Source organism: Rhinatrema bivittatum, chromosome 11, assembly GCF_901001135.1.
Source record: "Rhinatrema bivittatum chromosome 11, aRhiBiv1.1, whole genome shotgun sequence".
Classification (NCBI taxonomy): domain Eukaryota; kingdom Metazoa; phylum Chordata; class Amphibia; order Gymnophiona; family Rhinatrematidae; genus Rhinatrema; species Rhinatrema bivittatum.
The window spans coordinates 43,979,733-43,994,231 of NC_042625.1; the positions used below are offsets into that span (position 1 = coordinate 43,979,733).

Sequence of the window (14,499 nt, forward strand, 5' to 3'; positions counted from 1 at the left end):
GCCATTTGGTCTTCTTCTGCCGTCATTTCTATGTTTCTATGTTTCTATGTAGGGATCTGGTACTCGCTCCTCGAGGGCCAGCTCTCCCTATCTCGGGGCATCTCCATATTTGGGACTCTGTGAATGTTCTATTCTTCTGTACAGAAGGTAGGGGGCTGTTAGGAAAGCTCTGTGTTAGAGCTGAGAGTTAGCAATCTGTTAGGAATCTGATACTAGGAGTGGGTGGATCCCTGGGCTGGAGGCAGATGACCACGTTCCCGGGAGGATATCCCGAGAGGGATCTCCGGCTAGGCTTGAGTATGGAGACAGACACACATTAGTTCTTTTATTAAACAGGTTTATGAAACCACCAGAGGTGGCAGTAGTGAGCTGATATGCCCGGCAGGGCTGTAGTCCCCTCAGGTACTGGAATAGCGATCCAGGATGGCTGAGCTGTTGAGAAACTGTAGAAAGTGAGTAGGCAGAGTTCATGAACAGAACTAGATGACAAAACTCACAAAAGGTCTCAAGGAAGCTCAGGAGCTGGAAAGGTTTAGGCCCTCGAGGAGCGAGTACCTTGTTCCAGGGAAAGCTCTGAGAGAGCAATGGTAACTCACAATTGTTTGTAGCAGTGATAGCTTCCAGGCAGTAGAGAATCTTCAGAGTGTCCAGTAACATGCGCCCTCGAGGAGCGAATACCAGTTCCTATCGTAATCTGAAATAAAGGAAAAGAACGAGGCCCCCGAGGAGCGGGTACCCCTGGTAAGTCTGAGGAGGCAGAGTAGCTTGGATAGCCAAAGCGAATCCTTAGCGTATCCTTGGCAAATCCTTGCTAACTCCGTTTGTTAGCAATATCAGAGACCTTTAAATATTGGAAGCGGATGACGTCATCTCAGGGGGACGCCCCTGAGGTTCGCGCTCTTGCTGGTACTTCAATCAGAGCGCGCGCGCGCCCTAAGTCTTCAGGCAACATGGCGGATCTGCAACGTCGAGCGGTCCGGGGACGCCGGAGGGAGAAGGCATGGAGATGCCGCGGCAGCCAGCCGTCCATCAGACCTGAAGGGAGACGCCACAGAGGTAAAGAGGGCGGAGTGAGGACGTCGAGCAGCGATGGTCGTAACAGGGGCAGACTGTCTCTGTTTTACGAGGAATGGGCCACAATCACTTCGGACCAGTAGGTGCTTTCAGTGATAGAACGTGGCTACGCTTTAGATTTTGCATGACGACCCAGCCCGCGATTTCTGATCTCCCCAGTGCGGATATGCCAAAAAACATCAAGCAGTAAAACAGACCTTGCACCGTCTTCTCGATCTGGGAGCGATTGTTCCGGTACCTTCTCCAGAGCAGCGAAGGGGCCATTATTCCATATATTTCGTTCCCAAAAAGGAGGGGACCTTCCGACCCATCCTTGATCTCAAGCGAATCAAAGATGCCTTTGGATCCCCCGTTTTCACATGGAGACGTTGCGATCGGTCATCGCTTCTGTTCGGCTGGGAGAATTTCTGGCTTCTCTGGACCTGACGGAGGCGTATTTACACATCGGGATCAGAGCGGACCATCAGAAATTTCTGAGATTTTTCATTCTAGGAAAACACTACCAGTTTCAGGCTCTTCCCTTCAGTCTGGCGACGGCTCCCAGAATGTTCACCAAGATCATGGTGGTAGTGGCAGCACAACTACGCAGGGAGGGCTTGTTGGTACTTGGACGATTGGTTGATTCGGGTGAAGTCCGAAACTCTGTGTCAAGCTGCGATCCACCGAGTGCTGCAGTTGTTACAGTCTCTCGGTTGGGTGGTCAACATGGTCAAGAGTCACCTCATTCCCTCTCAATCGTTGGAGTTTTTGGGAGCTCTTTTCGACACCCGTTTCTTACGTTGGACAGAAATTGCAAACTGCAGGAACAAGTAAAGTCTTTGCTAATGAAACAGCTTCCGACAGTCTGGGATTACTTGCAGGTTCTAGGTTCCATGACTTCGACGCTGGAACTGGTCCCATGGGCGTTCGCGCACATGCGGCCCTTACAATCAGCATTGCTTTCCCGGTGGAGTCCTATTTCCGAGCAGTTCCACCTCCCTCTGCCGTTGACAGAGTTTGCTCGGTCCAGCAAGCTTGATGGCTGTGCTCAGATAATCTGCACCGTGGCGTCTCCTTGATGGTTCCGGACTGGACGGTGGTCACCACAGATGCCAGCCTTTCCGGTTGGGGGCGGTTTGTTTGCGAAAGTCGGTGCAGGGACTCTGGTCTCCAACGGAGTCTCGGTGGTCGATCAATTGTCTGGAGACCAGAGCGGTGCGCCTGGCGTTGCAGGCTTTCCTCCTTCTCATCCAGGGGAAGTCGGTCAGGGTGCTGTCCGACAATGCAACCTTAGTGGCATACATCAATCGTCAGGACAGGACCAGGAGTCGTCCGGTGGCATTGGAAGCTCGTCTGTTGGTCCAATGGGCGGAGCAGCACCTAGCCGGCATAGCTGCATCCCACATAGCAGGGGTCGACAATGTGCACACAGATTTTCTAAGCCGAAATCAGCTCGACCCCGGAGAGTGGGAACTGGCGGACAGGGCTTTTCAACTCATCTGCGACAGATGGGGCACACCATGCATGGATTTGATGGCGACCTTCAAGAATGCCAAGGCTCCATGCTTCTTTGTACATCGCAGGGACACAGGGGCCGAGGGAGTGGATGCTCTGGCACTGCCTTGGCCGACGACAGTTCTGCTGTATGTGTTTCCTCCTTGGCCCTTTATCGGCAAGGTGCTTCGTCGCATAGAGGACAACCCGGTGGATGTCATCCTAGTGGCTCCCGAGTGGCCCCGTCGACCGTGGTTCACGGATCTAATCAACCTCGCGGTGGAGGGACCACTGTGATTTCTGTTTCTTCCGAACCTTCTTCATTAGGGACCCATTTGTTTCGATCAGGTAGATCGCTTTTGTCTAGCGGCATGGCTTTTGAGAGGCAGCATCTAAAAGGTAAAGGTTACTCGGACACGGTAGTGACTACTTTACTGAAATCGCGCAAAGCATCGACTTCGCTATCTTACGTGCGAGTCTGGAAGATTTTCTAGTCATGGTGTGTTGAACTTAGGATTGTTCCCACTTGAGCGTCCGTGTCCAGTATACTAGCCTTTCTGCAGGACGGTTTAGCTAAGGGCTTGTCCTGTAGCTCCTTGAGGGTGCAAGTAGCAGCCCTGAGCTGTTTACACGGAACCATAGACGGGGTGACATTGGCGGTGCATCCCGATGTTTCTCGTTTTCTTAGAGGGGCAAAGCATTTGCAACCCCCGGTGAATTCTCCATGTCCATCCTGGAATTTGAATGTGGTTCTTAAGGCTTTGTGTGCGCCCCCTTTTGAGCCGTTGAAGAGAGCTACTCTGAAAGACCTCATGTTGAAAGTGGTATTTCTGATGGCCATTTCCTCGGCGCGTCGAGTTTCTGAACTACAAGCATTGTCATGCCGAGAACCCTTATTGAGGATTACTGATTCCGGGGTTAGTTTGAATCAGTCGGTGGAACTTCCCTTGTTTTCCGGTCTGGCTAGGTCGGATCCTCTTTCGAAGAATTTGCGAAAGTTGGATGTCCGCAGGGCGCTGCTGCGTTATCTGGACGTTACAAACAATTTTAGACTCTCGGATCACCTCTTTGTTCTATGGAATGGTTCAAAGCGGGGTACTATGGCGTCCAAGACCAAGATCCGCCTGGTGGCTGAAAGAGACCATACATTCTGCATATTTGCTTTGTGGACGGCCCTTGCCGGGTAGGGCTTAAGGCACATTCCACTTGCTCCCAGGCGCTTCCTGGGCGGAGTGTCATCAGGTGTCCCCGCAGGAGATTTGCAGGGCAGCAACTTGGAAGACTTTGCATACCTTTGCACGCCATTACAGACTAGATGTGCAGGATCCAAGAGTGGGAAATTTCGGAGTAGGTGTGTTGAGGGCGGGCTTCTCTGGATCCCATCCCCAGTAAGTACAAGCTCTGGTACATCCCAGGAGTCTGGACTGATCCGGTACGTACAGGGAAAAGAAAATTAGGTCTTACCTTTAATAATTTTCGTTCCTGTAGTACCAAGGATCACTCCAGAGTCCCGCCCACTGAGTGCATAAAGGTAAGGGAGAGTCCGCTGCTTCTGCATTTGTTTTCCTCTGATCTGCGGTTTTCTTCGGTTTTTTTTACCCTCTTTTAACGGGTCTGGTTTATTGTTGGGGTCAGTGATCCATTTTCAGGTTTCGATTCCTGTATATAGTTAGTTTGTTTGCAGGTCATTCTGCTTTGACATTACGTAATATTGGCAGACTGTGGGTGGCACCCTGTTATATATGGCAGAGCCAGTCAAATCTTGCTCTGTCTCCATCTGCTGGTGCGGAGGCAAAACCCAGGAGTCTGGACTGATCCTTGGTACTACAGGAACGAAAATTATCAAAGGTAAGACCTAATTTTCTTTTGAAAATTCCCCTTCCCTCTCACTGTGGAGATGTGCACTTGAACAGCGTGCAGACTCTTACCCTCGAGGAAGAAAGGGGCTTGATTAAGTTAGCAAGGGAAAGTACTCACAGAAATTTAATTTTGGAAATCCCCATGGGTACACAAAATACCTGCTTTTCTCCCTTTGAAAATGAGCTTGCAATGCCCAACGGGCACCCTACTAATAATAAGAAACTATTTGACAGCTTATACCCCAACAGCTACTACTGGTTTCATTTCCTTCCTTCTCTCTCATCTTCTCAAGAAGAAAAACTACTCTCAATTTTTACTAAACTTTCAGCGATCAGATTAGACTGTACCCTTGACCATACAGTTGATATGCCACCCTCCTAATGCAGTGGGTAAAATACTTTATAAGGGTTTTCTACAATTTGTATTTGTTGTCTGCCTGACTGTAGAATTCATGACTGTTTTAGCCGCAGGCAGGAAGAAGAAGCAGCGCCATGGAGAAACTGTCATTCCTCCTCGCTCTCTTTTTGACCGAGCTGTGCCGGGCTTGCTGAAAATGCGCCGGGAGAGCAAAGAGCAGAAGAAGAACATCCTCCTGAAACAGCAGGCGCAGTTTGCCAAACCACTGCCAGCTCTGGTTAAACCACCCACCGAAGCCGGGCCAGACAACCCCGAGTGGCTGATCAGCGAGGACTGGGCTCTGCTGCAGGTCAAGCTGATTCCTCGGTCTTTCACTGTGTTGTTGACTATCTGGGGAGAGGCTAGACAATCAGAATAGTATGTGGACCATGCCTTACTGTGGGTACAAGATGCCTTGTTGCATTGTTCCACTTATAAATTATAAACTTGCATTAATAGGTACTGTGATCGATATCTCTTAGGAAGAAGCCATGTCATTGTGCTGGTTAAGGTAAACAGCATTGATCAGCTTTGCAGCTCTGACCGAGACCTCTCGTAGCTGAGAAACATTCCTCACAGTTACCTGATTGTTTCTTACTCCTGTTGTGTTTCATCCTTCCAGCAATCTGTACAGCGCTCGTCTCAGACTCTCCTGTCATCCTCCCACCCCCTTTCTCCTGCAGGCTGTGAAGCAGCTGCTGGAGCTTCCTTTAAACCTTTCCATCATCTCGCCGGCGCACACACCCAACTGGGACCTGGTCAGCGACGTTGTGAACTCCTGCAGCCGCATCTACCGCTCCTCCAAGCAGTGCCGGAATCGCTACGAGAGCGTCATCATCCCCCGGGAGGAAGGGAAGGTGGGTTAATGATTGGCACACTTTCTTGCGCCGTATTATTTCTGGGATACTGCTCAGCAATGCTTGGAGTTTCTTCACTCACTGTACATTGCATTTTTATATCCCACTTCTTTCCAAAAAAGGTCTTCAAGTGGCCAACATGACATACTTAAGACTTAAAGCTTTCAGCACAGTTACATTGTCTCTTTCCCAGGCTGGGATAATGACAATTGTATGCAGATTCTTTTCTTTCTTATAATTAAACAGTAGGGTATTTGGTTAGTGACTTCAGATAGATGTGCATAGATATCACTTAACCTCATTGTAGAAATATTTTAATTCCAAGAATGGTGCCAAAACCTCCAAAATGAATTTGGTGGTGTTATATGACTTCCAAAAATGGATTCCTCCATCCGCTCTCCCTAAAAAGAAGTTGTGATCAAGAAAATTGCCAGTTTTGAAAAAATGTGATATGGATAGGTTGTATACAGAAGGATGAAAAACCCACTAAATATAGCACAACCTATATAGGTGATGGTAAAAAATACTTATCAAAAAAAATCCCACCAACCAAATCTACCGATATAGGACTGAAAAATTGAAATTCAACATTTATCGGTTTTAATTTTATTATACATAATTGTGATTGCACAACATTAGTATATTTAAGAAAGAAGTTGGTTGGTAGGATTTATGATAGGTATCTTTTTATAAAAAATCATCTCCATCTAACAGTGCAGACATTTGTCTATGCTTAGACTTCAGGTGCGACCTCCTAAGCTCAGGGAACTGGAACACCATTCCTCTGTGTTGGATGTCACATTCCAGGTACCAGTGACCATGCTCTGTTGTTTTTTTTCAGCTAATGTATGAAGCAAATCCGAAGAAAAAGACCAAAAGCATTTATAAGGTAAGAGTCTTCTGCATGTAATTTAAGCAGCAGGTCAACTACCCATGTTAAGCTGTTCTGTGTAAGCTGTGCAGCCCAGTTATAGACATAGCCACTGTGCAGTTTGTGAAGAAGAAAATGTAAATTTCTGTTCCTGAACATACCCAGATCAGTCCAGATAAGCAGGTTTATGCATCGCTACCAGCAGATGGAGGCAGAGAACAAAACTTTGAGTACCACCTGCAGTCCTCTCAGTATTTCTCTGTCTCCTGCAGTCCTGACTGAGAGTGGAGACATAGAACGTTTAGAGTGGATCCTGCTCCCTGAGGTGTTAGGTTCCATTTTACGGGCCATCCCTCAGGTTGAGCGGGCGATCGGGGGGTTGGATACCCCTGGCTGCTGTGGCCCGCTGTTCCAGGGTCCTAGATAGCCAGGGCACAGGCTCCCTCTGGGTACCCTGAAGAACTCTCCTGCGTTCCGCTGGCTCCATCCAGGAAAGTGCCCTCTTTGTTCTTGGGTCTCTCTGTAAGCTGCTTTAAAAAAAAAATAAAAAAGAAGTGTGAGGAAAGGGGCAAGAATCTCTGCTCAGAGAGCAGTGCCAAGGTGGTCGACCAAAGGAGCTCCTTAGCGACTCGCCAGAATAGGAGAGTGTGATGGCAGTGTTAATTGGTTTTTCCCCAGGGGGGAAGCTGGTGCTGCGGGCCATGGCGTTTGGTCCTATTTGTTCTGTCTTCCCTTGCGCCGGCCTTTCAGTACGATCGCACAGGCTGCCAGCAACGGTCACGTGGGCGTCGTCTCCTTGCAGTGTGGCGCTAGGCCCGTTCTCAGCACGGCCTCATGACAGAAAAACTCCGCATGGAGGCCTGCAGGGCCTGTGGGCTTTGGTCAGCCTGATTGAATGCGTGTTCCCTCTGCACTGGATGTGCATCAGAGGGGAGGGGTCCACCCTCAAGCCTTCGAGATCCAGGAAGGCTGCCCAAACCACGGGGACCGTGACAGGTTTAAAATGGGTTGCTTAAGGGATCCCCTCCCAAAAGAGATGACAAGCACGATTCTGTGACCGACCGAGACTCTTCTGCAGGGCAGGAGTCGGAACAGGTTCAGGAGGAGGGGGATCTAGAGTCAGAGCAAGTGACCTAGATTGGCTCCAGAGACTCTTGGACATGGGCGCATGTCCCTGAGGTCCCATACTGCGGGTGTCACCCCAGGGACCATGTTGACTCAGAAGATGACACGGCGTTGCAGTGCGGCGCCAATCCGAATTGGGACTAGACCCCGGATCAGGACCCAACCCAGGACGATTCTGACCTTGTGGAGCCCGACACTGAGGGAGTTGACCCTTCGGGTTGTCCGACTATTTAAGAAGGAAGAACTTCCACCCCTCATCCCACAGGTCTTGGGAGAATGGGGGGTGAAGCTGATTCAGGAAGAGTCAGATAGCGAGGGCATTAATCCGGTCCTGGATGGACTGCGGGGCCTACCCAGAGCCTTTCCCATGCCTAGAAAGATTCAGAAGTTGTTCAGCCAGGTGTCGGCTCTGAGTCTGAGAGCAGTAGTGTGCGCTAACATGATGCAACGTGCTTGTCTGTGCTGGATCCAGAAACCTCAGGACCAGGCATCGTCGGGGGTGCTCTCCTCAACTTAGGCAGCCCAGTTGGAGGTCAGGGTGGCCTATGTCGCGGATGCCGTCTATGACCTGGTGTGTACATCAGCCAGAAATATGGTCTCAGCTGTGGCTGCGCACAATCTTCTCTGACTGCGCAATTGGTCAGCGGACATGTGGTCCAAGACTCAGCTATGCAATCTTCCTTTAAAGGGGAAGTTGCTTTTTGGGGGAGGATTTAGATCAGCTAATGAAATCCCTAGGGGAGTCCAAGAGAATCAGGCTGCCGGAAGACAAGAAGACCAGTAAGAAGGTCTTTCTGCCTCAGGCCCGTTTTCGGGATGCCAGGAGATTTTGTTGTGGCAGAGGAAATTCCTCTTTGGCATCCAAGCAGCCATCTGGCAGGCAGCAATCCTTTCGGGGTTCTGGAAGATCTTCCAGAGGTAGCTGTGGTCAGGGGACTGGAGGCAGTAAGTCCTCCCAATAAAGCCAACATTGTCCACTCCTCGATGGAAGTCATAGGGGGCAGGTTGTCCCAGTTTAACGAGGAGTGGACCAAGATTACCTTGGACCAATAGGTTTTAGAGGTTGTAAAAGACTGTTACACCTTAGAATTTTCGTGCCCACTCAAGGAGGCTTTTCTGGAGTCCCACTGCTTCTCGAAGCAAAAAGGAGGCAGTGGAGGGGACTTTACAAAGGTTAATATGCCTAGAGGCTATAGTTCCGGTGTCGCTAAGCGAGCAAGAACAAGGGCGGTACTCCATCTATTTTGTGGTACTAAAGAAGGAGGGTACCTTCCGCCCTATCTAGGATTTGCAGAAGGTGAATTTAAGTTTGCGAGTGCTGCTTTTCCGGATAGAGACGTTATGGACAGTTATTGCGGTGGTCCGCAAAGGCAAATTCCTGTCTTCTTTGGACCTCACCAAAGCCTATCTGCAAATCCCCATTCAACAGGATCATCAGATGTTCCTGCGCTTCAAGATGTTGGGCCGGCATTTTCAGTTTCGGGCTCTTCCTTTCGGTTTGGCCATGGCGCCCCAGACCTTTACGAAGGTAATGATGGAGGTGACACTGGCTAATCCAGGCAAAGACGGAAGAGGAGTGCAGGCATTCCATCCAGTGCGAAATGACCACTCTCGCTTCTCTGGGATGGGTCACCAATGTGTCAAAGAGTCACCTAGTTCCATCTCAGTCGCTGGAGTATCTAGGAGCCCTCTTCAACACCCAAGTGGGTCACTTGTATCTGACAACAGACAGAGTGTCAAAATTTCAGTCACAAGTGACTCAACACCTACATCTTCCGGTTCCCAGAGTCTGGGATTACTTGCAAGTCCAGGGGTCCATGGCCTCCACATTGGATCTGGTTCTGTGGGCTTTTGCTCACATGTGACTGCTTCACAAGGCGCTGTTATCCAGATGGAATCCAGTGTCGGAACAGTTTTATATTCTGCTGCCTCTTCTTTCGGAATCCAGATCCAACCTATTGTGGTGACTGTCGAGGAGCAATCTGGAGAAGGGAGTGGAGCTGGAAACGCCAGATTGGGTGGTGGTGACCACGGATGCCAGCCTCAAAGGCTAGGGAGCAGTATGCCTGGGCCGCTCTGCCCAAGGACATTGGTCGGTGGCAGAGGCTGCCTGGTCCATCAATTGTCTCAAGACGAGGGCTGTTCGCAGAGCCCTGGTGGAGTTTTCTCTCTGGTTCAGGGTCACATGGTTCGGGTGTTTTTGGACAACGCGACCACAGTGGCGTTCATCGACTGCCAAGAAGGTACTAGGAGTCCCTCTGTGGCTCGGGAAGCTCAACTGTTTTTTCTGTGGGCAGAGTGCCACCTCGAGAGCATAGTGGCATCCCATGTAGCGGGCATCGACAACTATACAGGCTGATTTCCTCAGCAGACAGCAACTCGATCCCGGGGAGAGGGAACTGTTCCCAGAAGCCTGGAATCGCATATATGCCAGAAGGAGGGTTCCCCAGCTGGATCTCATGGTAATATGGGCGAATGCAAAAACAATGAGGTTTTTCAGCCGCAGTAAGGAAGCCGGCTCCATAGGGCTGGATGCTGTGGTGTGCTCGTGGCCAAGGAAATCCTGTTGTACGTGTTTCCACTTTGGCCTCTCATAGGAAGAGTATTACGATGGATTGAAATGCATCCAGGGTCAATGGTAATAGTGGCACCAGAATGGCCATGCCGTCCTTGGTTCGCAGACCTAGTGTATCTGGCAGTGGACTGTCCTCTTCAGCTGTCTCATCTGCTGGGGCTGTTGCGGCAGGGACCCATCTTTTCGGTTCGGGAGGATCACTTTTGTCTCACAGCTTGGCTTTTGAGTGGCGGCGCTTGCGAATGAAGGGGTATTTAGAGCCAGTCATTACCACCCTTCTTCAGGCTAGAAGACCTGCTACTTCCATGGCTTATATCAAGGTATGGAAGTTTTTTTGCGTCCTGATGCTTACAGCAAGGTCTTGATCCTCTGTCGGCAATGGTTCCCCATATTTTGTCCCTTCTTCAACTGGGCTTGTCCAAGGGGTTGGCCTACAGCTCACTCCGAGGACAGGTCTCAGCCTTGGGCTGCCTTAGGGGCCGGATGTCATCCGCTTCCTAAAAGGGGGTAAAGTATGGAAGACATGCCCGGATTGGAACCTAAATTTAATCTTACAGGTTCTCTGTGAGGCGCCGTTTGAGCCTTTGGGATGAGCTTCTTTGAAGGATTTGACATTTAAGGTGATTTTCCTGGTGGTTGTCTGTTCAGTCATATTTCGGAGCTTCAGGCTTTATCTTGTCGCAACCCTTTCTTGCATATTTCCAACGATAGAATGTCCTTGCGCATAGTACCCTCCTTTTTGCCAAAGGTGGATTCTACCTTTCATGTGAATCAGACACTGGAATTACCAGGTTTTCCAGATAAGTCTAGAGATTCAACGGAGGGTAGAGACTTCCATCGTTTGGATGTCTGTTATGTTATCTGAAGGTCATAATTCATTTCGTCACTTGGACCACCTGTTTGTCTTATATGGTGGATCCAGGAAGGGAGAAAAAGTTTCTAAAGTTACTTTGGCTCGTTGGTTGAAAGAGGCTATTTGCTCTGCCTATATTTGTAAGGGCCAGCCCATTCCAACGGGTTTGAAAGCTCATTTGACTAGAGCTCAGGCAGCCTTTTGGGCAGAGTGTCAGTTGGTATCTCCCCAGGAGATCTGTAGGGCCGCAGTATGGTCCTCACTGCATACTTTCTCTAGGCATTATTGCCTGGATGTTTGCATGTAGGAGGATGCTACTTTCGGCGAAAGTGTATTGAGAGCGTGTCTTTTGGGTTCCCGCCCAGTGAAGGGTGACTTTGGTACATCCTACTGGTCTGGACTAATCTGGGTATGTTCAGGAAAGAAAAATTGGTTCTTACCTGCTAATTTTCATTCCTGTAATACCAAAGATCAATCCAGAGGCCTGCTTCGGTATTGCTGCCAAAAGACTGAAGGTTCCTGTTACTTCTCTGGATATTTTTGAAGAGTTTTAATTCCAATTAATCAGTTCTTTTGTTGTTCAATTAAGCGGTTGCTTGTGGGAGCAGGTTGGCTGCCAGCTTTGGGGTATCCAACCCTAAGGGAGTTTGTGATTCGCTACTCATGCCAAGTGTGTGCTTCTAGCTGAAAAACTGGAGGTTTGAGAAAACTGCTCCCGGCGATGTAATTTACGGATTAGAGGAATGCCATGGGTCTGGGCTTGGCTTCTAGGACTGAGCAGTCCTGAGGTAAAAGACCTTCCTTGGTGCAGTGTTTGCTGGGTCCTGTTCAGGCTGGTGAGAACTCGGATAACTCTGACGAGTTGCAGGAAATCATGATCCGGAGAATGATTCGATTTCTGAGGGGGATGACCCCAAGATGCTCTGCTTGTTCCGGAGGGAGGAATTAGGCCCTTTGATTCCTCAGTTCTAGAGGAGCTTGGGCTGAAGGTTCCACAGGAAGACTCGGAAGGAACGGATCTGGTCCTGGATGGGCTTTAGGGATCCCCCGAGGGCCTTTCCTTATCTTCCAAGACCATTGTTGCTTCGCCCTGGCACACTTAAGGATTTCTTCCTTAACTTTATAGTGATGGAATTTTATAACAATGTCCCTCGGTTGATTATCTTTCCGCGGTCCCAGCGCTCTGTGCGCTCTCTCCAGATCAATATCTTTTCCGTTGTCGTTGGAGGCAGAGGGTCCCTGAGCTAAGAGAAATTTGCAAATGGCCGACGCAGTTGTCATGCAATCCAAATACTGCTCTGTTTCGGGCACCCCTCGCAATCGGAGATTCGCTCTCCGCGAGCGGTTCTCCAAGTCCTCAAGCTTGTTATGCACATCATCCAGCTCTGCAGACATTTCTTTATTTTGTGCTGTCAGACTTTCAAGCGCAGCATTTTGGGTATCCGCCCTGATGTCTAGATCGTCTACGCGGTGCCCCATGGAGTTAAGATCCTCCCGCAACTCCACCATGGAGGCGAGCAACTCCGCTTTATGCGCTTTGAGATCGGCCCGGAGCTCAATAAACCAAGTGCGCATCTCCGCGCGAGTCAGGAAATCGGGGCAGTCCCCGCAGCCGGCACTACAGCAGCCGCTGCAGCGCTCTCCGAGCAAACCGCCCCGCCGTCTGCCTCGTGGTCACTCGCGGCCTGCTCCTCTTCGGCCTGCAGTAACTCCGACGCCACTCTGCTGAAGGAGAACTGCTTTAAATCGGTAGGTCGCTTGCGGGTTGCCATCCCGAGATATTCCGCAACTGAAAGAGCGAAAGCAAACGTGCATAAACAAGCCGTACCTCCCGTTATTCGCCTCTATACTGTGAAGGGGAGCGGAGCAGAAGTCTCAGGCAGCCATTTTCCAGCGTTGCTCAACAGCGCCCCGGCCTTTCCTTATCTTAAGTCTGTGAAGAAGATGGTAGATCGGGAGTGGGGGGGCTCCCAACTCTGGCTTGAGAGTGGGGAGGGGGATGACGAAGCTTTAACCTTTGCCTGAACAGACACTGGAGCTGTTTTTCCTTCCCAAAGTGGATGCTGCGGTCTCGGCAGTCACAAAGAAGACAACTGTCCCGGTTATGGGTTTCGCAGCTTTGAAGGATGTTCAGGATCGGAAGCTGGAGATTCCTCAAGAGGATTTTTGAGGTGTTGGCCCTATGTTTGCAGGCGGCCATCTGTTCCAGCTCCATGAAAAGAGCTTGCCTGCGCTGTGTACAATTTCAGGATGGGCAGGCGAAAGCTGGTGATGAGGCTGGTAAAGCTGAGTGCTTAGAGGATGCGTACGTGGCGGTTGCCTTGTATGACTTGGTGAGAACTTCATCTCACATTATGGGATCTGTAGTGTCAGCCAGGTGGTGGTTATGGCTGCGTAACTGGTCGACGCATGTGTTATCTAAGTCCCAGTTGGGTTCTTAGCTCTTTAATGGACGTCTTTTGTTTGGAGAAGATCTGAAGCACTTGATGAAAGATCTGGGAGAGAATAAGGTGCACAAGTTGCCGGAGGACAAGCCTTAAGGGCAAGCATTATTTTCAGTCTCGGTTGTGTTTTCATGATGTTACGAGGTCTCGTCCTGTGAGGGGAGCCTCAGCTTCACAGAAGCATTTCTCTCCCCGAGGTCAGTCTTGGGCACAGTCCTTTCGAGGAGGCTGGAGGCCCTTCAGAGCTTCCACAGGGGGTAGAGCTACAGGGGCCAAATGCTTGTAATGAGACAAGGCCGGTCCACTCTGCCCTTTCTTTTATAGAGTGCCGGTTAGCATGATTTTATGGGAAGTGGGCCAAGATAACTCAGGATCTAAGATAACTCAGTGTAGTAAGAGACGGTTATGCATTAGAATTTGCTCGGCCCGTTTGTGACTTGTTTCTCATCTCCCCTTGCAGGTTGTTGTAAAAGTGACGGGCGGTGCAAGAGACGTTAGACAAGTTGTAGATGTTAGGGGCAGTGATTCCAGTTCCCCAGGTTGAGCAAGGCAAAGGAAAGTATTCCATTTACTTCATTGTTCCAAAGAAGAAAGGCACTTTCTGCCCGATTCTGGATCTAAAAAAGGTAAACATGGCGCTGATGGTCCCAAGGCTCCAGATGGAAATCCTGAGGTTAGTGATTGCGGCAGTGCACAAGGAAGAATTTCTGGCTTCCTTGGATCTGACGGAGGCGTACCTCCACATTCTCATTCATCCGGATCATCGGAGGTTTATGGTGCTGGGACAGCATTTCCAGTTTCAGGCTCTTCCTTTCGGGTTGGCCACGGCTCTCCGCACATTCACCAAGGTAATGGTAATGGTTGTGGTGGCATTACGGCAAGAGGGAGTGCTGATGCTGATTTTTGATAACATTCAATAAAAATTTCCAAAACTTTGAAATCCATCAACCATGTTTCATGTTTTGGTGATA

At 49.8% G+C, this 14,499-nt stretch overlaps 1 protein-coding gene across 7 annotated transcripts in view; it reads left to right on the forward strand.

Annotated features, from left to right (window-relative positions):
• LOC115100599 (E1A-binding protein p400-like) overlaps window positions 1-14,499 on the forward strand; it is a 274,887-nt gene that overhangs the window by 226,003 nt on the left and 34,385 nt on the right. For all 7 annotated transcript variants that reach the window (XM_029619158.1, XM_029619157.1, XM_029619159.1 and 4 more), the window contains 3 exons: window positions 4,872-5,113; window positions 5,487-5,660; window positions 6,502-6,549. In XM_029619158.1, coding sequence (XP_029475018.1) covers window positions 4,872-5,113; window positions 5,487-5,660; window positions 6,502-6,549 — 464 coding nt within the window. The remainder of the gene's footprint in view (window positions 1-4,871; window positions 5,114-5,486; window positions 5,661-6,501; window positions 6,550-14,499) is intronic.